General features: G+C 38.3%; 1 protein-coding gene across 17 annotated transcripts in view; it reads right to left on the bottom strand.

Moving 5' to 3' along the window:
- The window catches only part of ADGRL2 (adhesion G protein-coupled receptor L2), a 309,215-nt gene that overhangs the window by 104,629 nt on the left and 177,447 nt on the right, over positions 1 to 27,139 (bottom strand). For all 17 annotated transcript variants that reach the window (XM_039727088.1, XM_039727105.1, XM_039727087.1 and 14 more), the window contains one exon: positions 18,316 to 18,488. In XM_039727088.1, the coding sequence (XP_039583022.1) occupies positions 18,316 to 18,388 (73 nt within the window). In that variant the 5' untranslated portion in view covers positions 18,389 to 18,488. The remainder of the gene's footprint in view (positions 1 to 18,315; positions 18,489 to 27,139) is intronic.

The following is a 27,139-nucleotide window of genomic DNA, read 5'->3' as shown; positions in this document are numbered from 1 at the left end:
ATACCACTGAAGTCAGAATAATTTGAGAGCTGAGTTTTCAACAGCCTTTATAAATGATGTGTTTTGTTTCAGGAAATGTCGTCTTCACTGAAATGCTGGTAACATGTATATAATTATGTCAAAATAAAAACCACACTTTTAAAAAAACTTCAAAGCCTTAATTTTTAAAATAAGCTACATTTCAGTGACTATTTTTTTACTACCTTGATGCCAATTATTTTGAATTTTACTGATACATATCTTTGTTTCAGCCAGTTTTTTTCCTTACTAACTGCATTGACAGTGTTAACAAGAGAGCCACATTTTCCATGCAGATGAAAAAAACCCAACTTCATAGCCATGTCTTTTTTTTTTTCACTTCTCTTATGTTTTAAAATGCAGACTATGTATTTCATATTATGAGACTTGTACCACAGCAGTAGAGACCCTACAGCAAAACACTTCCAAAGGGCCATGCACTGTCCCCAGTTGCACAGCATGGATTCCTATTTATTTCAGTAGGAGTCTTAGGTAAAAAAGGCAAAAACTAATAAGCACCTAGGGAAGAGATTAAATTTAACCAATAAAAAAAATAAACCCAATCTTAAAGACTTCTCATTTTGGGCAGGTGCTGACACACTTCTCACCTCTGTAAAGTGAAGAGCAATGAGACAACCTAATTTTTCATATTTTGATAATGCTAGCTATGCCTAGCAATTGCAGTTAAAATTTCCAGCAAGAAATTTCCTCTCCTGTGATTTGGATCCAAGTCTGAACAAGTACCTAGGCTGATAGAACTGAGATAACTCACAAATCAAGTTTCTAGGCTAAATTAATACATCCCTCTACTACTCACTTTAGGCTGAGTAAGGTGAACTGAATTTCATTAAGAAAATCTGGAAAGTGCTGTTTGAATTGGCAAGGAAATAGGGTAGGCTGGTGGGAGGCAGAGAGCAGCAGCTGAACACATCTGCAACCTGAACTCCAAACCTTTCTAGAAATCCAGGATCCTACTAGGTGAAAGGGGAAAAACAGATACAAGAATATGCACTAAAGAATGCCTCTTATCTTGACTGGCCACTAAACCAACAATAACTTGAACGTTTTGATGTTTCTGGGAGATTAAGAATTGCCCCAAAGGGAAACACTGCAAAAACAAATATACATGAGTTTTAAAATATATTTTTTAAAAATTATAGACAAGCCAAAAATATAGGAAAAAAAGCTGAAGGGGAAATTAGAGAGAAAATGAAAGTCCTGCAGACAATGAAGAATTGAGAGGGTTCTGATCTTCCACGAGATTATTACAGCTAACAACCCGGTTCAAGAGAGATACAAGATACATGTTACCATTTCTAACCCCTTTAGAGCACCAACAATGTAAAACACACTACAGACATATTTTAATTGTAGAGCTAATTCAGTTGTTTTTACTCTTTGTTTAAAAGTATATCGTGTTCGTATGGCTAAGTGCTTTTGTTTGTTTTCCATCAACCCCACTCAAGCTGCATTGAACGTTGGAGTAGGTGAACAAAGGCTTTTCTTTTTCTCCCTCAGACACCTTTGAAATATTCTAGTCCAAAAATGGACTAGAAAAGCTGTAATATTTGTTTTCCATTATTTTGATGTTCCATGTGAGAAACTGCATGTTACTCATTACAAAAGCCTCTCACACGCAATTACTTGGCCTGAGAGGCTGCAGCTTTTCCTGCACAAGAAGCATTTTCTTCCTCCCGCCCTGCAGGAACATCTTGCCTCATTGAAATCTGCCTCTTGCCAAACAGGGCACCTTGCTGCCTGTGAGGCATCAGCCAGGGGAACATTTTTTTCTGGTCTGACACTCATAATCCCACTTGCCAGGCTGCTGCTGGCAATTGAGCTGGAAATGCATCCCAGTGCTGTCATCCCCTGTCCTGAACATGCCCTGTACAGGTTAGGTAGGTAAACATTTTTAAAAATTGAGAGGTGTGAAAGGGTCACTTCCTTGATAAGAAAACTGTAAAGAATTAAGTAAAATACAAAAGCAAAAAAGTAGAGCTTCTTTCCCAAGCAAGCCTTCCTAGCCCTTGTCTTGGTGTACTCAGGTTTTTGAGCTCCTCCTTTACCCACAGCTGACTTGCTTCAGAGAGTTATTCACAGCCACGTTTCTCTGTTCCTTTGTTAAAGATGGAGTCCCTCCAGGGCTGCTCACAGCACTTGCTTAGGGCTACCTTCCTCTCCCTTCCATCAAAAGTCTCCTATAGGCATCTCTGCCTTTCACAATTTCCAAAACTAGTCATATCAAATACAGCTATGGAAATTTATATTTCCCCCTTCTGCTTTCTGGGGTAAACATTTATTTTTTTTAAAAATCAATTACGTAGGACACTACACTTCTTGAACCAGGGCATCATGTTTCATTCAAATGAGATTCAAGATTTACTATAATGTAGAACTTCAGATTATAAATCTCATATATTTAGAAATATTCAGCACATACATAGCTTTCATATTGCCTAATGCCTCTTTTTTAGTGCTTTGGCTAGCATCCACACTGCCTGTCCATTATTGTTTCGTACCAGTTGGGAAGTCTTTTCACTACAAAATGCAGTTTCCTCCAGCTGAAACTTAAGTGAAAACAGTAAACAAAACAAATCTGTGATTCTGCTACAGTTGTAATAACCAATTCCTTTGTTCAGATTCAGATCCACTAAGATTCAGTAAAAGAAAATATGCCATATTAAATGGCATAAAATGGCATTAAAAGTTTCTTAAAATAGCTGATCTATTGCCTTCTGCATGAATCCAGCCTCTTCTGCAGGGAACAGCACAACCTGAGCACAGAAAGTGTCATCCCTGTGGTACCAATTGTTCACCATTTAAATAATGAAATCATAAGAAAATAGGTAAGAATAGGGACAGCTATATCTTGAAATAGAACTGACTTGCACAGTAATGTGCTTAAGTAGTTTTTGACTGTTGACAGAACAAAGGAGATTACATGTTGACCATAGGAAATACCAGTATGATGAAAACAATGGAAGAGTTTACTTCTGCAGCTCAACCTCTATCTCCTCCTACATATGCTTCAAAATAGTCTTCATGATATAAAGCTGAAGAGCAAAAAGAAAGTATAAAGCCAAAAGAAACACACATTGCAGTGCAAAAATTGAAAAAAAAACCCTATCCTTCAAATAATCATTATGTTGGAGTTATAAGACATAACACAGCATAGTACTAATGGCAAGCAGTAAATTTAAATGAAAGGATATAGAAACTGAATTTGCTTAATATGATTAGAATTTTTTCTTAATTTTAACAACTACTGTTCTTAAAATATGATGTCATGAACATTACTCTTAAAATCACTTAATATTTTTCAAGTGTAAAATATTTCACTATGAAATTAATAAGTAATAGGAATAAATAATAATAATAATTGTAATATATAGTAATAAATACTTCCTATTTATTTAATTTAGAGACATGCTTTTGTATTGCGAGTTTTGGAAAGAAGTGAAAAGATTGCGGTTTTGTCCACTTTTCTCTGAATTCAGTTTGAATTGAGCTCATAAATCTCACACTAAAACTTACAAAACTGCTACAACAAATATCAGAAAGACAAGAAATGAGAAATGGCTGATCTGACTTTCTGCTCAGGCTATTTCAGGATGAGCAGATCAGCTTCCCAGATGTCTATTCATGCCTGGACTGGGAAAGCCATTATAATGCAAATCAGAGTTAAAAGGTCTGGGGCCTTACCTGGCCTGGAGGTATTCTCTGAAAAAACCTGTTTTTCCTGGTCTAGGATCATAGAAAGAACTGACCCCTTGAACAAGGTAAATGAGTTCTTCAGAGGCCTGGAATAAATTCCTAGGCTCAAGATGCTTTTTTGGTCTTTGTTATTTAACCATTTCCTTCAGGTTAATGAACTTCAGCAGAAACAAGAGCTGTAAAACACCACTCTCACAGTCTCATAACTGTTTTAGGCACCTAAAATATAGGTACAATGCCTAATGGTATCCATTAACACACTTTCAGTAACACCTCAGAACCCACAGCGTGCACCTACAGCAGCTGCCTCCATCTCCAAGCATTATCAACATTTTAAAAATCCTTGCTCTTAGGACAGAAAACTGAAGCTCTGTTAAAACTAGAACAGTGACGGGAGATTGAGGAAATAGTTTCAGAGTTAATTTGATCCATCCTAAAGCTGCACTGCATGTCCCCATCAATGCCTAGCCACTCCCAGGGCTTGGAAACAACCCAGGCTGGTGCTGGAAGGGGGCCAAGCCCCAGCTGCTGTCAGCACAGGGCCCCGGGGCTGGGGGATCCAGCAGCCCAGGCTGGGCTGCAGGAGGAAAAACCCAGTTGCAGGGCAGGGCAGAGAGCTCCTGGGACTGAACCCCATGAGAAACTGGGACACTGCAGCCCCAAGCCCGTGAAGCAAACTGACCTCTGCACAGAACGTGCCCTGGCAGCAGTTCAGACACGCAAAGAGAAGAGATCGACTCCATGGCACAAACCCACACCCCCGGTTTTAAGGCAGTTATTGCACACCTGATTTGCGTACAATAACTGCATGCTCAGGTATTTCTGCAGCCTCCTTCCATTTGGGACTACAGGCTGGAGGTTCTCTTTCCCATTGGGCTGGTTTTGGGGAGGGTTTTTTCCCTTGGTTTTGTTTGCTAGGTGCGGGACATTTTTTCTTTAATTAACAAGTTGCTACGTAACACCTTCTGAGTGCTAGTAAATATTAAAAACTAGAGGCAAGAAAAAAACGAGTGTAGAGGTGCAGCTACAAATAAAATTTTCTTGGGCAAATATATACAACTGAGATGCTCAGTTCAGTCAGATTCATGGGCAAACACCATTATTTTAGCCTGTATAGAACACCTAAGAATGAAAACTGCAACTCCTATAAGAAGGGTGGAAAAATGCAAGGAGAAATCATAAACAAACAGATGTTGCACTTAATCATAGTAAAGAATGTTCTGTACACCAATAAAGAAACCTAAAAGGGCAATTGGATGACAGCAACATTTCTGAAGTTTCTTTGGATTCATTTTAATAAATATTGGGGAAAGGGAGGGATAATTTAGCTGTCTGAATTACTGGATTATGAATTAAATTGTTCCTTTTAACATTCTGTACTCAAACCACAGTCCTATTAAGCATAAGACTCTAATGTGAAATTTTAAAGAATGAGAAAATATTATCAGTTCTGCAAGTGATTAAGTCTAGCCCAAAAAGAACATGTAAGGCAAATGCTTTGGAAAGCCTGCCTTTCTGTATAAATGACAGATCAAAGTGTTATTAGTAAAATTATATAATCCTGTTAAACTGGATCCTGGAAAAGGAGTACTGAAAGGCAATTTAGATTCTACCTCTTCCTTAAACCACCAGGTTTTATTTATTTTAACTTGCAGGTCCTTGCAAAACTCTCACTGGCATGTACATTCTTTCCTTTCCACTGGAATCACAAGACAGGACAATCAGGTTTGTTATCATAAACCCCTCAAATGTAACATACACATGCACACATTTTTCTTGGGCTGTGGAATAGCAGTCTTCTGCTTTTCACACAAACTTTATAAGGATAGAAAAATTCTCACAAATTTATCTTCTGTTCCTCACTGAAGACTTAAAAAAAAGAGAGAAAAAAACTCCTCATGCACAGATGGATGGAGATTTCTTACATGTTCTGCACTCTGTACTGTCACCACAGGACCACCTGCAGTCCTGCACTGTCCAGATAGGTGTTCTCAAAAACACCTGGGTAAGCTGTTTGCCCAAGGACTATGTGCTGGAGATAAGAGATAATTAGCAAATGAAACTATTCCTAGCACTCCTCCTTCAACATTAAGTGCAGAGCTGCAGCAGCAAGCTGGCACCTGGTACAGGGAAATGCTAGATGTGATCATTTCAATTTACACATTCAGCACTACATCCCATATGCTTGTCAATGTGAAAGTGTCAGTGATAACAGAGATACCCTAAGAAACTGCTCTGTTGAAATGCTGACATGAAGTTTTTATGTATGAAACAGACCCTCTACTCTGGACCATCTGTAACGTCTTCCTTTTCTCATGGGGCATGTGTTGGCCATAAAATCTTTCAATTAAAAAAACATATAAAAAATTAAGCTTGACTTTAAAGGGAGAATTATAGCCCTTAAACAACTGTAAACCAAATTTATATATAAAAGTATTTTTCATATAAACACACTACTTGCTCAGCAAGAATAAAAAAATTGCTGAGCAGAAAAAGTTTGCTGCAATTAGATATAGCAAAATTTATAGCTGTGCTGCAAAATTAGAGGAAAGTATCTAGCACAATGACTTTTACCAATATATAAAAGTAAACAAACTGGCAAATTATGACTGGCTTGTCTCTTGACTCTTTATTTTTTCCATGCCTGTGTTCTGTACAACTTAAACTCACAGGTGTTTTTTTTCCAAAATGCTTTCCAATGATCTCACAACCAGAAATTTCTTAAGTACAACAAAAGTAGGAAGTTTCTTTTGTGTGAGAAGTGATGAGTTTGCTGAATTAGGTGAGTAACCAAGGCTAAGGAAGACAATGCAGAGAAGCAGTATGATTTCCTCTGCACAGCTGAGGTCTGTGAAGTGGTGTTGATCATCAAAAAAGGATGATGGAGAAGGTGGAGGGAGGGAACAGGATGGCAAAATTTACAAGGCAGCAGTATTTTTTACTATACTCCTTAAATGATCTGAAAATGCATTGAGAAGTGAGAGATGGAGAAATATGCTGTGTGCTAATGTCTTTGAAAAGTAAAGCTGACAAAAGACAAGGAGATTCATGGCCACAGTAATGCACTCCAAAACCCAAACTTAAATACTTCTTTTTTAAATCCTAAGCAATGAGTCAAGAAATATCTCCTGGTACTCAGTGACAGTGGATAATTAAGAAATGTACACTCTAAGCAGGCTATTTTGTGCATTTTAAGTATTTTGGCATCTTTCTCTGAGGCTTTCAGTACTGACTACCAGTGAAAGAAAAAATTCTGAAGGACTGAGATATAACGGGGCAATTTCTCTTCCAGTAAAAGTACATGTACTCTTAAAATCCCTAAAGTAGTCTTGCAAGGGCTAGTTTATCTGGGAAATGAGCCCTTTGGAAAAATCTTGTTCCTCTCTGCAGGACAGAAATCAGATGCAACTCTGGATCTACTCACCACACCCTTATAAAGACACAGAGGCTGTCTTCATATTTGCACTTGTAAACCCTTGCAGACAATTTGGGATACCCTTCACCCTCTTCATAACTAAATCAAGGAGAATGAGGCTCTAGATACTCTGACTTTAAATGACAGAGTCCCACAAAGGAATATTAATCACATAAAGTGTCAAACTGGCACTGTACTCCAACAAAGAATGGCACGTTCTAGACCAGTTTTCCATATGGAAAATGCCCATTCAACTGGCACAATGGTTTCCCAAGCTTCAGTGGATGCACAGATCTCACTGGTTTTTTATCTATGTAAGGGTGAAGCACTCCGACATGACCTACACCTCTCCCAGATGACAAATGTCCGGGTGACATGGGTCAGGGAAGAGGCTGGGGGAAAGTTCTTCCTAAAAGAGAAAGAAAGGCTGTCTCCTGCTGGCCCTGCCTCCTGCATCACAGGGGTGCCAGAGAGACCACAAGGGAGCTGTTGGGGGGACAGAGCAGGAGTCAGCATTTCCTCCCACCATCAGGTGGCAATCCTGCAGCTCAGTGTCCCCAGGCTGACCCCACCTGTGTGTAGGGACCCTCTGTGATGTCAGGAGTGTCCCCCTGTGTCCCCCTGCCCAGCTGCACGGAGGGCACCTGCAGCCTCGCCCTTGACGGGCTTTCCAAGGCACACTGCCTACTGCAAACATCTTCTGATAATTAAATCTTAATGCTTTCACTTTGGAAAGCAAACACCAGACACAGAGAAGCTGTACACATCTCCCCATGCTCCAGAGACTTTCCCAAATAACTTGTCAGCAGTACTAATTGAAAGCGTGTAACATTAATAAGTTAACAGCAGACATATGATCAAAAATACAAATTTTCAACAAAAACCTGGAGTTTGTCAAGAGGGAGGAAACAGATGCATTTATTATTGTCTGATTGTATTGTTTTAAGCATTCATTTGGGATCTAAAGTAGAAATTGCGTTACACATTTTAAGATATGCTTTATAAGTGGGGTTTTTTTTTCTCCCTTTAAACAGCATCAAAGCCTTCCATCAGCCTCATCAGAGGCACTCCAAGTTCTGACCTCCTAAACACAACAAACACAGAAAACAACTGCAGTGCTTCTCCTAAAGTATCTGACTGTAAGGTCTAGGTGTATATTCAAGTGACATGGGCAAAGCTGACAGCTCTAAAAACAGACTTAATAGTTTAGGTTGCAGACATGCTATTGTGTTGTCAGCAGAATAAGCACTCTTGTAACCTTCAATACTTTGGTTGAGGAAACTAAAAAAAGTTGAGCTTGAAAAATGGAGGGAAAGCAAAATTAAGCATTCTAAATCTAGGGAAGTTAGTCTATTATCATCCAAAGGAAACACCTACTTGTGTTGCAGATCTAATTTAAGAGGCATGACTTTATAAATGCTCAAAGAATAAAAAGGAAATTTTAACTGAGCATATATGTTCACACTGTCAAAATATATCTCTCTATATCTGTATCCATATCTCTATCTATCTATGCATAAAACTACCCTGGTTTAAGCTCTAACTATGCACATGATTTACTGAAAAATTAATTCCCAATGAAGGGTATATATGTTTGTGGGCATTAAAACAGGAATTGATTCCAGAGGCTTTTATTCCAATACCTTCTTCTCTTTTAATTCCCCCAGGTTATCTTAAGAATGTAGTGTAATTGAGAACTATTTTCATGGAACAGTAATTCTAAATAAGTGGGATGTTGGAGATATATTGTATGTCTAAAAATGATTTTATGTCTAAAACATTAAGTATCAAGCAATGAAGATAGTAGCTTTTGCCCATTTACATGCTTAACTGGCATAAATAAACACATATTAAAAAGTCCCTCTAAGAACAAAATTTTTAGTTAACAAGCTTCTAGAAATAGCCACCTCATGCAGGCCAAACCAAGGCATCACAAAAATATGCACTGTCTTTTTACTGATAGAGATATTGTAAATACTCCAGTGAATTGCTTGTGAACAGATAACTAACACGGCCCTATCAAGATATAAACATGTTGCCAAAAATTTTCAAGATCTTTAATAATGAGATTTCCTTGTGTTACTTCTTCATAGTGTCACTGGTAACAATTCACTGGCCCTTATCAGACAAGAGTTCCCATTTTCTATCATTCCATTTTTACCTGCCTAATCAGTTGAACAAAAGTACTTTATGTAAAATGATTCCTTTAGTTGCCTTAGCTACAAATCCCTGCAGTATTGTATAATTGAAATCTACTCACGTAAGTTAGGAATAATTAGGCCCCAAAATTAAGTCAAACACAAAGTTAATTCAAATAGTCAGCTGCTGTCATTTAAATGGTTACAGAGTTTTATTGTTGCTTAACATCCTTGAATGCTTCTAAATGCACTTTTTTTCCTCTGTTACAACCTTATCCTTTACTCCAGGTGGAAAGAGGATCAAGAGAATGAATTTCGATTATTTCATAATCATTCATACCTTGACCAAAAAATTTCTTTACTAGTTTTTTCCCAGTTATTGTCACTAGATTTTTTCTATTTTATTTTTAATCAGCCATATAAAAAAGGGAATAAAAAGAATCAAAATAGATGAGTCTCTGAGGTAAATAAAATCAGAATCACTGAGTCTGTTACAAATAACAACATGATAACGACTTTTTAACAGCAAATACTCAGGAAGTCTTTCCTCATACTTCAAAAAACCTTTTGTAAGAAGAAGGCAACATAGAAATACAGTTAAAATGGATCCACGACAAAACTAAGAGCCAGAAAATAATGCATCAGAGAGGTAAGACTAAATATCACATCAGGAATTGTTCTCAGGACTGAGACAGGACTCTGTTGATTTATCAGCGTGAAATTTCAAATAATTTGAACAGCAAAATGATTGTTATATTGTTACATATAAAGCATAAAATAATTGCTACATTATTAGATTACTTTGTAACTGGTAAAGGAAAGACTGCTGGTTAGATGTATTTCTGGCTGTTTTTCTGTCAGCACTCACTTTACGCTGCAGAACAAAACAATGTATCACAAATCCTTCAAGACAGTTTACATATGGATGACTTCCAGCCTTTTTGCATTGTGAATTTTTAAAAGTGTACAGATGCTTTTTATATCTAGGAAGATCTATATACATATATAGATCTTCAGACTAGAATAAAGACAGAGATTACTGAGCAGGATTTGAATTGAAGGCCTAAACCATGCAGTGTATGCATGATATAGTATGCCGATAAGAGGTTTTTTTCCCCAGCTGGTGCATTAATACATGAAGTGATGTTTTGTGGACCCTATCCATCTTTATGGGTAATAATCCACATCACAAACCACCCGTTTGCCCTCTAGTACTTTCCGTGCTTCACTCTTCACGCATGCCAGTTTCATCTGCTGCAAATTAAATGATGCAAAAGCGTAAGCAACAAACTGTTCAGTTTTGTTTACTAAAAGCATATTTATCTTAAGCCAGTAAAAAGCACGATCAGTGCCCAGCTAGAACACAGACTTTTCCAATAGACTTTCAATGGCAAATGTTACAATGTTGCAGAATAAATAGCCACTTAATTCTAGTAACATTGTGCAATTAGAGGCAATTCACAAGCCTGAGCGAAATGAACCAGGGTAGCTCAGTGGGAGAAATACAGTGCAAGGCAGATCTAATCACAGGCACAGGACGAGCAGCAAACAGGAAAATCTGAGTGAAGCTCATTCAAAAGATGGTTAAAACAGAAGCGACATGAAACAGCACTGAAGCCTATAAAAGGCAAACATTTCCCATTGCTTTTCCAACTGTTCAGCACATAGGCGAATCTGGTTTCAGTGTCAGCTTCCTCTCAGGTTTCCTAAATGAATTACCTAATTCAAATTTAACAAGAAAATTGCTCCAACAGCACCTTGCATTAATTGTACTTTCTGCTGGAAGAGAACAAAACTACCCAACTCCTGAGAGAGACATCAAAATCCCTGACAAGGGAGAACACAAAAGCCAGCCTTCCTTCCATCGACAAGATCCCTCATAAAACTCACCGAGTGCTGTATCCAACAACTGAAAGTTATGTGGTCCCCCTGGGTTTCTCACATGTATGGGTTGCTCAGGCAACAGATGAAAAAAAAATTCATTTTGCTTCTCAACTAGTCTCCCCCACACATCTTTTATACACTGAGAAAACATAAGGGATTATGATACTAGGATAAATTGAGAAAACAAAAAGAATTAAACATTCCCAACCACCTGGACTGGTCCAAGCTCAGAAGGAACAAGCAGGGAATCTCCTCTACCACTGGCAACACCCTCAAGTACAACTACCTGGGTTACCCTAATGTCACTGGGACATGGATGAATTGTCTCCCTGACTGAAAGGAGTCATAAACAGAGCTGACATTCATACAGCTCCATTTCTTTATACTTCAAATGAAAGCAAGGAGGTAGAGATTACAGAAACACACAGAGCTTCAGCACAGTTGGGTTTTGAAAGCCAATAGAGTAGTTTGAGACTCTTTCTGGAACAGCAGAAATGTGGAACAGCTCACACAAAAGGATTTTTTCAGCTTCTACTATCAAAAAGAACTGCATATTCAATTTACCATACTATGTCTGTGGATTTCAGGTATGGCTCATCTATAGAGGCACACATACCAAATATACCCTGTGATAAAAATATAAAAAATTTTGTGTTCCTGAAAAAAAATTGGAAAAGCATCCAGTATTCTTGAGTTTAATATAAAGTATCAATGCAAACATAATGAACAAACAAACAAAAAATATCAAAAGGAGCAACTGTAAATATTCTTCTACAAAAACAACACTGATGAATAAAGATGATACCAGTTAATCACTGCTAAATGTCTGACAGTTTTCAAGTGTGTCTTTGCCATTGTTAGGAGCTCCTATACTATTAAATGCCTTTATAATGGGAGTATGGATGGACAAGACAAGAATCTCTCTCTGTGGATAGTTTTATCTCCTCTTCCTCATGTAACACAATCTGGAACGCTAGCCCAAACACGGAAGTGGGCACATACATGAAACATATTTTAGAGCCGTTTGTGTAAGTCCTTTTTCTGTAGTGCCTTCATCCTACATTTGCTTCCTGCTATCAAGACATCCATCCATGCAATATACAATTAGCACAGACTATGACTTTCTGTGCGTTTTGCTCACAGAGGTAAACCACGGGCATCAATGGATCTACTTGCAAATATAAAACCCATTTTGTGCTTGTAGAACTTGGCAACAAATACTAAATCTAAAATCACTATACTTTATGATAATTTTTATAATCTGATCATAAGGACACTAAATTCAATAAGAAAATCAGTGCTGAAGCATCCATTGATATCAGATGCTTTAGGCAGTTATACTCAGGTTTAACACTATGATCTGAAAGTACAGTATAAAACAATGTTAAAACTATATAGAAAAACTTGTTACCAAGAGAAGCAGCATTCTTCCACTCAACAAAAAAACAGAAATTAAAAATAATCAAAGATTTTTAAAATACAACTCAATAAAAAATAAACTATGTTTTCCTATATTTAGTAGTAGACTACTAATAAAGCCCATTTGCTGTTTAAAAGACATGTCCAAAATCTGCTACTGTATTCCTGCAAAGGTCCCTTTATTATAAAGGGATCTAAAACATTCCCAGATTTACATCTAACAAAGAAAAGCACCTTAGGCAACGATGCTGGTGCAGGTCAGCTGAAGGTTAAATAAACCCCCTCATTGCCCTGGACATCAGCACAGCTCACCTCACCTCTGAGGCCCACCAAGGTTACAGCAACCAAAGACAGTAAACTCCAGCAGCAGCTTAGAGGGCTCTAAAAATACAGCATCTGCCCTCAGCACAACACACTGCACTTCTACCATTTTACACATTACAGGGGTTTTTTCTTCTGAACACAGAGCCCAAAAATATGCAAAATCTCCCCTCATAAAGGACAATGTTTTTCAGTAACTGAGAAGACAGAGTATCAAAATAGTAATATTATTACTCATCTCATAGTAATTATGCATTTATACTCTTTTCTTTGCTTAAACTGTAAGACTCCTACGCTAACGCTTCCTAGCAAGTTTTCATTTAAATGTAAGTACAGTATTTAAAATGGTTCTTTATGCATTCTTCTACACAGTTCTTCCACATTTTGAAATAGTGATAGCATTGCTTTGGTTTCAAAAATGTAATGTTACAGCATAGAATCCTGCAGACCTCAGTACTGTGGGAATATATAAAAGGCTATTCACTGCCAGTATGTTAAAACATTTCTGGATTTTCTGGACAGTCTGTCAGTCTCTATTTTTTGGAAATGCAGTTGAAAAGCTTAACAGACGTTCTCCTTTAAGAAGAAGTTTGGTCTTGCTGTTTAGATAAATTTTCTCTTTAGAAGACATGTTGGCCCTCTATCAGAAAAGAAAAGAGATGTCCCAGATATGTATGCACCAGAAAATCCCACTGAAAAATGGCATGATCTTTCAGAACAGAAACAGGACCCAGAGCAGCATTTGCTTTCTTCAGAAAAATTCTGCATAATCTGCATTAACCAATTAAGAAAAAAACCCCATTTGCTAAAGAATCCTAAACAATATCAGGTATACATGATATAAATAAAGATAGCATTAAGCTTATTAAAGTGATCCTCCAAAGAGTGGGCAATACCAGTCTGGCCTTAGCGCGCTCGGTGTGCTTATGGATGCTTTGCAACCTCTGTAAACCAAGTGGTTCCTACTAACTGGGGGCCTGACCGAGCTCTCACTGTGATAAATTCCATGGCCAGAATTAAATCAGTGCTCCTCTTTGCTCTGGTGTGATTTCATAATGGATTTCATTCCTTGCAGGACCTAAATCCACTAATTAACAGAAGTTGATTTCTACTCAAGGGCATGGTACCAGTTTTTTTATCATTTTTATCCTGGGCAAAGTCCTACTAAGACTTCCAGTAAGCATGTAGTAAAGCTGACATGCATTTACTGTTAATTCAGTACCTGTGCCATGCGCCTTAGACACTCCATGTCTGAGTGGCTTCACAGGAAGCTGAAGAGCTGGAGTAATACACTAAAATAGCAAATATCTTTGTAGTGGCCCAAAGTATGTTATCTGTATTTAGCATTTTCTTTAGTAAATGCACTGCCATTGAATATGCACTTAGAACTGCTTCCAACTCAGCATTCAGCTCTTTGGCTGGCATAGCTGGAATTTACAGGAATATATCCTTTTCAGTGTAGCACTCATTAAAACAAACATTCAGAAGCAAAGACAAGCTGGATTTCTTTAAATAACATTAATTCCATTTAGGAAAACAGAATTAAATAGATAATGAAATCATGATGCTTCTTCCTTTGGACAAAGCATAGATAATAATTCATAATAAAATGGATTTAAATTGTATTAAACCTTGGTTAAAATAGAATGTTAGCAAAGAAAATTATTTCAGCACTTCCCAGGCACTTGTGCTTTTCAAGCAGCAGAAAAGAATAAAAACAAACAGCATCAAAAGCTAGTCAAAAAGGTGGACTTTGTAAGCAAGATAAAGCTTAAAATACTGAAACCTGTACAGTCCAAAAACCAATCTACACCAGAATGTTTAGCTCTGACATCTTTTTTTCATATGCATATTAGTGTATCTGTCTTAACTTGCTTGAAGAGAAACCAATAATACATATAATATGCTTTCTACTCTGCTTTGCTATGGAAACAAGACGTGTGTGATCTCACTCTCTGGCTTGCTTTATTTTCTCAGATAATTTTTAACTTGTTAGTGATTTCACCTAATTAGGAAGGGGGGAAAAAAAAAGGGGGGAAAAAAGAGGTGGTGTCAAAAGTAATTAACTTCCTAGAGTTTGTAGGAAATGGGTAAGTAAAGGTGCATAAGACTGAGCAGGAATCCTCTCCTTATGGTGTGGGACAGACAGGGACATGGGACAGACAGGGGCTCTGGCACAGTGCAGAGGAGCTCTGCTTTGCCCTGAGTCCCCAGGCCAGGCCCAAGGCTGAGCCAAACTGCTTCCCAAGGCAGTCCTCTCAGTCTGCCTTTGCAACAGAACCATAGTTTGAAAGACATGCCTATATAAAATGTGCTAGAAGAAGTGTCAGAAAAATAACTTTCAGAAATGAGATTAATAATACTCCAGCTCATGACTTGAGCTTTTCATTCATCTTTCCAGGCTGTTGTCTCTTCCTCATTTAGGGCTGCAATGCTTGCTGTTGATGGCAGTAACAACAAACACAACAGTATTGACTTCTTGTTGATCAGATGTACCAGCAGTGTATAATAACTTAGTGTGGTTTTCCTGTCCAGCTGTCGGCACGTGTCTGTTCCAGGTGCATTTTACCTTAAGGAATGGACTGTTTCAAAAGCTTTCCCATCTGGACTGCATAGCCAGGAAAAAAAAAAAAGCAAAACCAAGACCTTCTTATCTGAGGATACGATTCCTGTTTGGATAGGCAACACTAAAAGAAAATTACAGCCTTTGTATAACTGTGCCTGCTTGCTAATTCCCTGGTGAGGTAAAGTTAAGGCTGTGAGAGTTATAAAGCCTTTTCTTGATTGGAAAATGTTTCATTATATGAATAAATGAATCACTTGTCCACACCCAGAATCATTTCCCCCCCCTTCCTCTCCATTAAACTGTACAGAAACATTAAAATGTAACAGCAGGGAATTCAGCCAGGTTTTATCTCTCCCAGTAACTGCAACAACCTTAATGTACACATCAGATTTCTATAAAAAAAACTACGTTCCAAGCAAGAGAATTAAAGATTTTCTTATTTCTAGCAAAAGTTAGATGCTCTTATTTTAACCTTTGTTCATGTTCGTACTTCCAGGCATGAAGTGCTACTAAAGCATGTTATACTTGGCATCTCTTATTACTGAAGCAGAAGGCAATGTAATTTTGTGAGAAAGTGTAATAATGCAGTATTCATTTTTCTTCTGTGGCTGGAAGCCAACTCTATATTAATATTCATTTCCAGTATACAGAGCCACAGTATTTCATTTATTTTAAGAATTTACAATTAATTTGGTATGATTCTGTTATCTGCTCCCAATTTCCTTCCCTGTTTCTTTTAGCTGAAAAAGCAGCTCTGGTATAGACTTTAAAAAAGTAAATTCACAACTGAAGCATCAAAAGATTGCTACTGGCTACTAAAAGCAAGAAAAACAGGGACTGAACAAAATGAACTTGAAATATTACAGATGACAATGAAAATTAACTTTCTGCAAATGGCAAAAATTCAATCTGCAGAAGTTCTCAGTTGACTTTTCCTTTCCAAACTCAGCAGATAAAACATGTTTTACAACTTGCTGTTTGCAACTGTAACCAAACCACAGAAAGTTGTTCGTCTGCTTTCAAATGTTTTCAACCATCACACAGCAATGAACTGCAAGCACCTGAATGTTTGTAAAATGCATTAAGTAGAGAGATCTGAAACAACTGCAATAATATTTTTTTAAAAAAACCTTAGTGTTTTAAAAGTTCAGAAAAAACCCCATAAATAGATGTCTCAACTTCCTACACCTTAGGTTTCACCTAGTGCAACCACTTTTGCAATGTAAGCGCATTTCTAATTAGCACCAGTTACTACCAAACCAGCCAGTCACAAAGTTTATAACTCCAATCTCCTAATCCACATTTACCTGCGAAGGAGGCTGGAAAGCATTTTCTCTTCCAGCTGTTTGTACTTACTGTCCTGTACAAGTAGGATTACAGCCAAGCCCCCAGCCTGGACAGACACTGTGATGGCAGCGAGTACAGCAGCTCCCAGAGCAGGAGTCCCACCAAGCATGAAAACATCTCAGATCTGCTCAGTTTTCTACTACATCCTGGCAGCATTTGAGAAGGAGGGGAGGGATGGGAAACTGACTGTGGAAGCTATTTCAGTGAAATGAGACTTCCCCAAGTTCAGAAACTGCCAGGAGGACTCCGAGGAGGCGCTCCCTGAGATGTGTGTGTTCACACATGCAGATGAACAGCCCATCTCGGCAAAGCCGTCTGCCAGCACGGCCCGAGCTGGGCAAGGCTGGGAAGAAGGCTTAGGAAATGATGCACTGAGCATGGAAGGCTGCAGAAAATATCTGAATTTTTAGGGATTTTTTATTTCTGTAATAGTTCCTTTTTACTTATATAAATTTACGAAGAAAGAGAGGGGGAGGCAGGGTAGCTTTCCAGAAGTATTTCTGAAAATCTGGCCTTAAAATTCAGGGAATTTTGACAGAGTAACGTGCGTACCTGCTTTAAAAACTGGTGAGATCATGACAAACATGCAGCAAGGAACTCTGCATATTATACATCAATTACTGAATAATGTGAGATGGCATGGAGATGCTATTTTATTACTAAACCAATCTTTTCATCTGCAATCTAGTCAATTAAAATGCTCACACCCAAAACCAGCCTCAAGTTCTATACAAATATTTGCAATTAAAAATTCCTAAGTCATGTTTTCCTTTTCATTCATTTGTGTTCCTCTGTTTATTAAAAGGGCCACAAGAACAGCTGGGGAGATAGACTAACTGGATTTTATGAAAAAAAAAAAAACCAAAAACAACCAGATAAAGAATAGATAATGCAACCTCTTTAAAAAATCTTTTTCCTTCCTCATCACTTTAATTTAACATCTATTTTAAACACATTTGATAGCAGTGAAGTATTTTTCCTTTTTCCAAAAAGAGCAAAAATATTTTCAAGTAGATGCTATTTCTGTATGAACTTTGAGTTTTATTTCCTGAAATTTAACTTGCATAGCACTAATCTTAATGAAGTGTTTGCCATTTCGTTTTCAGTGAGCGAAATTAGAAAAGTAAAATGGGTTTTTCATTTAGTTGTTTTATATCACATTTAACATATCCATACATTTCTTGTGCAATGAGAATGGCAAAGGAAGGATAAAGAGGAAGAATCCAAAAATAAGGCACCTACCAATCAAGTCTATTAATACTTCACTTGCCTGAACATTGCATTTCAATTTCAACGTATGACACTACCAAACCTAAAAAAATCCAATTTCTTCTTTTCTTCATTAAAAAGGACAATTTGAGTCTTATAAATTAAGCCTAGAATATACTACATTTAGTTTGTCATCCTCAAGCTTCAAGTTATCTAACAGAAATTAATTGTACAGTCCATTTAACTCATCTGAAAACCCAAGTAAAAAATAAACTAAAGCTTACCTTCAGTACACTGCAGGAAGCTGATAATGAGCAGAAACCAAAAACTTTGCATTCTGAAGCCAGAAGACACCATTATTGATCCCTGTAAGAATTTTCTTTGTATTCCTTAATGAATCCAGTTATAAAAGCCCAGCATCATCGAAACCAGTGGTCTGCATTATTCATCTTCATACCTGGAGTAGCAGAGGATTTGGAAGAAAAGGAGGAAAAAAAAATCTATCAGTATTACGTGAACACCAATAATTTGGAACACCAAATTTTACTTCACATGGAGACGGAAATATTTAGTAAAAACTGAGAGTGTGCCTGCACTGTAGCTGGGAATTTGGCAGGGTTCTGGGATGTAATCTCTCAAGGTCAATCATCACTAAGCACAATGCCAAATAATGATACGTGTTAAAGTTGAAAGCGTGAGTGTTACTGATGTATTTGCACTAAGACACATGAAAAAAAAAAAAAAAAAACGAACAGGAGAACACTTGCACTGAATATAACAAACTGGACCTGGAGATGAATTGGCTAAGCTTTTCTCACTCCACACATCTGACACAACCTGCATTTCTCTACCTCAAAGAACCACAGAAAAATTAAATCTAGGGCACTATATATTATAACTTACAATATATATAATATGTATTATATATTTGGGGGGTGGGGGGGCAGGATTTGAAACGTGGAGTTGCTGAGAACAAGACAGCAACTCCTCTCAGCAGGAAGGCTGAGCAGGTCTGCTCCCTGCCACGGCTCTGGCGTTCCCTTCATGCTACACAAAGATTGCTCTCCTCGGATGAGAGAGGCAGTAGCAGCTGCTTTGCTGACAAAATACGCCGTTTGGTGAGGCAGCCTCTTCATATCACTGCACAGTTAGCTGTATTTCTACACAATAAACATCTTCAGAGAAAAGGGAATAAACAATGGATGAGACCTTCTTCTGTCCTTAGCCTCAGACAAGATTTGTCTCCTACTGAGAAATAAGAACTGAACTGCTCCTGTAAACGATGTACCAAAGGAAGAATTCTTCAAGCTATCATTTGCATTTGAAAAATATAATTACAGTGATAGAGTGCAGTAGCTGTGGTAGAAGATTTGACAGCAGAGTGCTCCCTTTTGCTAATGACTCTATTCTCTCACCAGCCAGCTGAGTAACTACACACATCCTCTTCCATATCTCACTGTGTGAAGCTAGGTCATGCTTCAGCCCTGACTATTAGAGTTTGGGAAGCTAAAGAAAAATTAATATCCAGAGAAGAACAGTTTATTTGAAAGTAGAAAGCTGGCTCAACATATTACAGACATGTGAAACAACTCTGGAGAACACTGAACACTGCAGCAACCATGGATGCAAAGGGCTGAGCCCAGTGTCACATTGGCTTGGACGAACAAACAGGACTGTGTAGACATATTGCTGAGATATCTGAAATTAATGTTACTTTAAAATCATGTAACAATGACTATGTAAAAATTTAAGTGGCAGAATCCAAGGGCCACTTATGATTCTTATGAGTACTAGAGCATGTTAAGGGCTTTAAAAATACATTTACCCTTTTAGCAAGGAGAAGGGGAAAGGATGAAGAGCACAAAATGCCAGATACAGAAATTCTACGAGATGTTGATAAATTTTACAAATAGAAAATGTGTATTAGTTAATGTTAATCCTAATCAATGATAAAAGTTTGGTTCCTGAGCACACAAACAGCAACAAAATTGACACTCATTTTTTCCCACCAGGACAGAAAGATGGGAATTAACAGAAAACATTATGGAACAATTTCTCTGGCTTTCAAGGAAGTCAGTGTATCTGTGGAGATTATTAAATAGCCAAAGAGGTTTCTTTACTTGGCTCCTCTTTAAGAGAACTGGAGGCATCCCTCTCACAATACAAGTTTGCTTGTGATTCTTCACACAGGGAAACGAAATAAAACTGACAACTGAGACCATATGATTTAATGTTTATTGATATATAAAAATGAACCCTTTTTCCAATTTTCAACAACAGAGAGGTGCTCTTCAGTCACAGGTACTTTTTTCCACACATATTTCAGCAAGAAGCAGGCAACAGCCAACGGAGTGCAGGATGGACACGGCATGGCTCCCCCTGGCACACACCCATGTGCCCTGAGGTACAAGGTGTGACCTGAATTCAGATGGTGACACAGGAGGACCCCGAAGTGGTTATGAGGACACAGTCACACTCCAGCTCTAGGTCTTTTACACTGGCCTGAGACTCTTTTGTAACTAAAAGAAAATAAATCTAAAACTCCACAAAGGATGCACTGCATTCAGCAGAAATTAAAATTGCAAAGGAGCTCCTGCTGAGCTAAGAAGAAAAAATTGCCACCATGATCTCCAAAAAAAAAAAAAGCCCTGGAGATAGTTCAGCTAGAATCTTGGGAAGAGTTTGGATTAATTTTTCACCTGTAGCACCCAAAGGAAAAATCATAAAACTATTCCACACACACTACAGACTAATCAGCGTAATTTCAGTAAGCAATCAGAATAATCCAGGAGAATAGATGATGAATAATAATGGCTAAAAGTGAAATTAAATCAGCCTCCTGATTGCTCCCAGTCTGCCCAGAAGATTTGGACTTCCTGAGACTCAACTTTTATCATTATTTCTATAACATATCACTGTACTCTCAAGTTTTGAGATAGCTTTCTTCAGCTTCAACTGGATAGTGACATCCCTGTCCAGCTTTATCATCCTCAGTCATCACTTCCTTGTGGGCCTTTTTAAATTGGAGCAGGGAGGAAAGAGTTATGTCAAAAATAAAACCAATAATCAAAGCATCACTTGCAGTAAGACCCAGCATCTCCCTAGGAAATAGTAGCAAAATGTATGCCAAACACTTTGCTTTTGTTTTTTTCAATTGAGTAGAGTTCTTGACCTTCTAAACTGACTTAGTCACTTTTATAAGGACCTACAGTCAATATATACAAATATATTGATGCATTTGAAATACCAAAACCAGCACAAACTACTCAAATAAGAAGAAATTGCAAGCGCTATAAAGAACAATTTTAAGTGTTTTGTGAAATATATTGTTCTCTTTAGATTGCTGTAGGCTACAGACATAGAATTTAATTCAGCGTGCTGCTGCAAAAAGAATTCAAAATAAACTAACCAGCCCCTACCAGATTATCAGTAACACATGTCTATCTAAAAGCCCCCCAAAAAATGAAACTGTGTTTGAAAACTGATGCAACTGGATTTGGGGTTGCTTCTTTTATTTTGAATAAGTTAACGTGTTCACAGCAAACAAATTTTAATGGAGCCTCTGTATTTGAGAATCTCTGTGTGGCTCTGAGTAAAAGAACGTGCAGCTCCAACCATTCATCAGCATAACAAAAGCTAAACCTGAGAAAGGCATCCAGACATGAGCTGGAGCCAGAGAGCACTCGGACTAAAGACTGCTGTCAGCCACATCCTTCTGACCATCCATCTATCAGTGATACAGAGACTGTCGGTGGCATCTCACAACAACAACAAATCCCAAACCAAACCAGTAGAAGCAGGAAAAGATGTATTAAGTTACTTCTTTTTAAACAGAAAGAGGAGACCACAGCAAGTGGCTGTCCTGTGCAAATAAGTTATTTCCCCTCAGACCTTAATAAACATTTTCTCTGCATCGCTGACTGCTTCAGCCTGTGGGTGGGGCAAAGAGAAACTCCCTAGAGCAAAATCTTGCTTGAATTTCAGAGTGCAATAAAAGCTGCCCAGAAAATTTCAGTTGTAACTTAAATCCCTACCTCTGGGCCATAGTGCAATCTCCCACAGGAAAAAAACAACAAAAAACAACCCCCTGCTGGAAGCAAGTGCAAACCCCCACAGAAAAAAAAAAAAAAAAAACCAAAAAAAAAACCAACCCCCTGCTGGAAGTAGAGTGGTTCACCTTGTTAAGATTCTTCTCATATCCACTGTCAAAGAAGGCTAGATCAGGAATAGAAATGTTAATGTTCAAACCTGTAACACTGCAAAGGTACTGGGCATCTCTTCATACTGTATTCATAGTCTGTGCTCCAAGTCCCGAATATCTCAGTGCCCCTGCCTCGATTCCTTGTTCTTCTGTGCTTCTGAAACTGCTCACAGACGGAACAGGACCGCTGCAGAATACATGCCACTGCTGGCCATCCCTCTCCCCACAACATTGCTCAAGAGCACCCCAGAGATAAGAGAAAGCTGCTCCAAGCGTGCTCCTTGAAATACTTTTATCTTTGAAGAGAAAGACCTCTAAAGGACTGTCGCGTCCCAACTCTACTCTGTTTAACCTTCCCAAGGTTTTATTTTCAAAGCCAAAAAAGGGTCTTTTAAGAGCTTCCGGACAACTGACACAGCATGCTCAAAAGCTGCCTTTTCCCTCCTGTTCTATCCAGCTTTTCAGGCAATTAAGACAAAGGAGAACACAGAGATCTTTCCAGCTAAGCAAGGATGTTTTTCTTTAGCTAAAAGTCATTCAGACTAATGCTGATGTATTTTAGAGTATAGTGCTTAATTTTCCAAATCATTTTAGAAACACCACAGAGCACTTGCAACCTCAGTGAAGCTTTAACATCCCTATTACAGAAATAAAATTTGTACTAGCTTTACAGATGATGAGGCACACGGAGGTAAGGAACATCAGGCATAGCTGCACAGCTCATACTTGCCAGGGAACTAGCAGGACCAGGCAATCCTTCTCATAAATCCTGTGTGACCTACCTTGCCACACATGCAGCACCCCCACTGCCTTTCATAACCCAGTTTATGAAACTGAGTAATTCTGTAATATATATGAGCCATTCTGCAGAGGAAAGGAGGGGGCAGAGAAGGCAAGGGTGAATAGATATATATTCATACAATATAATAGACTACTTAGTCTCCTGAGAAATCATGTGTCCACGTGCTTTCCCATCATGAGGCTTTCCCAATTTAAAAAAACAAAAAAGTTAAACTTACTATAATCTGCAACACAAGAATTTAATTAGTGAAGTGTGATTAGTAAAACTGTCTAAGCCGCATTAGTAAAATCCTCAAATGAGACTAATACTGTTTATGATCCAAGAGCTACCATTTTCTACATATCTGCAGTGAGATCCAGCTCTAGTTTTCAACATCAAACATGTCTTCAGATGCATTCAACATGAGTTATTCCTAAGTTTTCAATATGCTAATTCAAAAATTGATTTACATTAATAATGGCACATTAGTGCTCCAGTACCAGATTGTAGAAAATCTGGTTATGAGTTTTAGCTGTGAGACCTTACAAAAAAAAACCCTGACAACAATCAAGACTGCTGATCTAGTAAGCCTCCTTCTACTACCTATGACAAACAACCAATGCCTGATCTGCTCCAATGAAATCAGCTGCATACTGCAAGGTGAAAGGAAAGGCTCTGATCCACCTAAAATGGCTAAAAAATACTTCCTTTTCATTAAAGCAATTTAATGCTCAAAAGGTAGCAGGGAGTCTTATCTACTTTTCTGTATTAAACAGTCCCTATTAATTGTCACCTTGAACACTGGATTTCTAACCCAAAACATTTCTTCCCAAGTTACAAGGAAAGAATACAGTATGAGGAAAGGGAATAATACAGTAAGAACAAGACTTGACCAAGGTCATCCAATCTTGCTACAAAAAAAATTACTTCAATACATTCAGCTGCATTGTGCTCTGAAGTTACATGATAATGCCTGATGAATGCCTGAAACAGTGAGCAATAAATGTGTTCCCTAAAATTGACAAAGACCCCAGAAACACTCACCCCACCCCAGCTTGAGTTCCCAGCTCTTCAGTGTAATGGATCATTCAAAATATCCAATCTACCTATGCAAGACATGACACTAAACAATGCACTGACACTATTTTACCAGCGGAACATCACAATTTAGTCCATCAGTCCCCAGCACCTCAGTGGTCTACCACAATCATTCACAGAGAAAATAAATAGGATTTGAAAGGAAAAGACAAAGATTTTCCTTTCTCATCAGCGCTCTAATTCAGCTTGGCCTCAGTCTTGTGTTTTACAGACACGTTACACAGCGGTCCATTCCCAACAAGCCAGCTTTGCCCCTTGTTAACACAGGATAAAGCCTGGACACTCAAGGGAGTTTTCATTCAATAAGCCAGTAAAGTAAACCTTTGCTAGTGCTAATAAGAATGGCTTTTTTTGGCTCCAGGCACTCTCCTTTTGCCAAGCCTGAATTTCTCTTTTTGCCTTTGATAAATGCTCAGAATCAAGGCGGGGGTAGGGGCAGATGGGGTGTGTCACTCAATCCTCATTGCAAATTCCCTGTATTTCACCTGAATCCACCATCCTGCTAAATGAGACCACCTAGAAACAAGCAGTGCAGGTAAAACCTTTCTACCACTTCTACCCTCTGTGTCACTACAGCTTCCTGGGGACTCAAAGATAATTCCCCACCATCCAAAGAAGGGGGGAGGGAAATGGATGCTGTAAGTCAATTACAGCCGTTATCGGCTGTAATATCTCAGTGCCATGCTGAGCATGTTAAATATGCTGATCACTGTGGACACCAGAGGCACAGTCTGAGGCTGTTTGCCATTCTCTTCATTAAACTGCAAAACAAATAGCTCTCATTTTCAAACCTATGTAGGACAGATTTTATGAACATCAAAAATAAACAAGAAAATAATGAGTATTTCTACAAAAACACTGAGAACCATATGACAAACCTAAAGAAGCAATTGTAACAGCTGAAGAAAATTCAAAGGCTTTTCAAACTTCTCAGAGAAGAGAAATCCTCAAAATAATCTATTTATATTAAAGAGCTCATTTCTTTCCCTTGGAAAAAAAATCACTAGACTAACATCAACCAAAGACATAGCAGTCTTGTAAGACAGGAAACTGTTTGTTGACAGCCTTGACAAGGCTTTGCAGAGGCCCATATTTCTCAAAGCTGTTATGCCACTTAGCTGATTTTTTTCCCCCTTCCCCTCCACTGTTTTTCACAGCTGAGAACTTGTTTGAAGTGGAAGTAGACTGAAAAACAAAACAAACAGAACTAAGTCCTAGGACTGTGGTCAGACATGTCGGTACCTGTGAAGCGACATGGTGTTCCTCTAATTGACTGCAAGGATTTCAACACACCTGATCTGCTTTATGGCCGCTAGGCCCTGGGCTTAGGCAGGGAGATGAGCTCTGATACTGAGTACAGAATCCAGCTCTGGGGCCCCCAAGATATGAATTATGTGGACCTTTTGGAGGAGGTCCAGAGGAGGCCACAAAGATGACAAGAAGCACCTTTCCCATGCAGACAGGCTGAGAGAGCTGGAGCTGTTCAGCCTGGAGAAGAGAAGGTTCTGGGCAGACCTTATAGTAGCTTTCTAGTACCTAAAGGGACATATGAGAGCTGTAAAGGGACTTTTTACAAGGGCCTGCAGTGATAGGACAAGGGAGAATGGCTTTAAACTGAAAGAGGGTAAATCTAGAGTAGATGTTTGGAAGCTTCTCTTCACTGTGAGAACGGTGAGGTGCTAGAACAGGGTGGAAGATGCCATATCCATGGAAGGGTTTCAAGACCAGGTTGGGTGGGGCTTTGGGCAACCTGGTCTAGCAGCATGTGTCCCTGGATCTGAAAGGGGGGTTGGAACTAGATGATAACTTAAGATCCCTTCCAACCCAAACTGTACTATGAGTCTGTCTTTCACAGCTGACACTGAAGTAAGACAACTCCGCAGACCAGCACAGAGCCAGCAAAACACCCACGCATTACTACCTTCCAAAATAAAATCAAGTTACAGGCAAGAGCAGACAAGAACACATTTTTATCATGCATGTACAGCACTTTTATCCATGCCATAACCAGGTTAATGGGGGCTGTATAGCCCAAACACACTCGACCTCCTGGGAGATGGCTGTGCTGCAGCCTTGGCATTTGATATTCAAGCGCAAACCTCAGTTTGGTAGCATCAATTCCCTGGAAACTACTGCACTGAAAACTTCTTTCCTGGGCACGTGCCAAGGAATATTATCAAAAAGATTCATGAAGCTGCTGGTTTAACATTCATTTTAAAGCATCCATTTTCTATCAGTTGTACTTATATTAAGTGGTCTGTATTCAATATAAATTATATTGCTCCAGTTGCAGGAACAAGCTTGAGTGTGCAGCAAAATCACTTTTGATTATTTTAAAAAATTCTACCAAAACCTTTTGTTATCAGAAAGATACCAACTCTTTATAAGATACTGAAAAATATTTACCATTTTAAAGTGGGCATACAGATATAGTCACCATGCACTGAGTGTAGTTTGGGCAGATCTTTGCTTGGAGAGCATTAACATCTTTGCTTGGAGACCATGGCCTAATCATTGTGCAGTGAAATATGAATCAAAATCAATGGTGGCACCTAAGATGTAATCTCTGCTGTGTTTGGCTCACTGCACTGAATCTGTGACTCATAAATCATTGTTACTAGCCATTCAGTGAAATCAATATTCAGATTCCCTCTTGGTCTATACATATGACCACTAAATGAAATAATAATGACCAAAATCTGTCATATATTAGGTTATCAATATTACCAAAAGGGTTTTCTTGGGGGCAATGAGATAATCTAGGATAAAATATATCAGATGAGCATGCAAAGAAATGTGAAAAATCTGTGATTATATACAGAGAGCAGGAGAAAGGAAATTTTAAATATTTCTTCTTCCATCATATGCTCAAGTATTACAATTTATCACAGCATGACAACAATGCATTTTATGAAAGACCACTTCAATAATGCATGCTTTTAGTGTTTTAAAACATGTTGTTTTAAAACATGCTGTACCTAAGCATTTTTTTTCTTCTTTCAAATAACCTCTTCTTACATTATTCCTA

Source organism: Passer montanus, unplaced genomic scaffold (genome assembly GCF_014805655.1).
Source record: "Passer montanus isolate IOZ18808 unplaced genomic scaffold, ASM1480565v1 scaffold60, whole genome shotgun sequence".
Taxonomy (NCBI): Eukaryota; Metazoa; Chordata; class Aves; order Passeriformes; family Passeridae; genus Passer; species Passer montanus.
The sequence above is the reverse complement of the archived record's forward strand: the minus strand, read 5'-3'. Positions and strand labels throughout refer to the sequence as shown.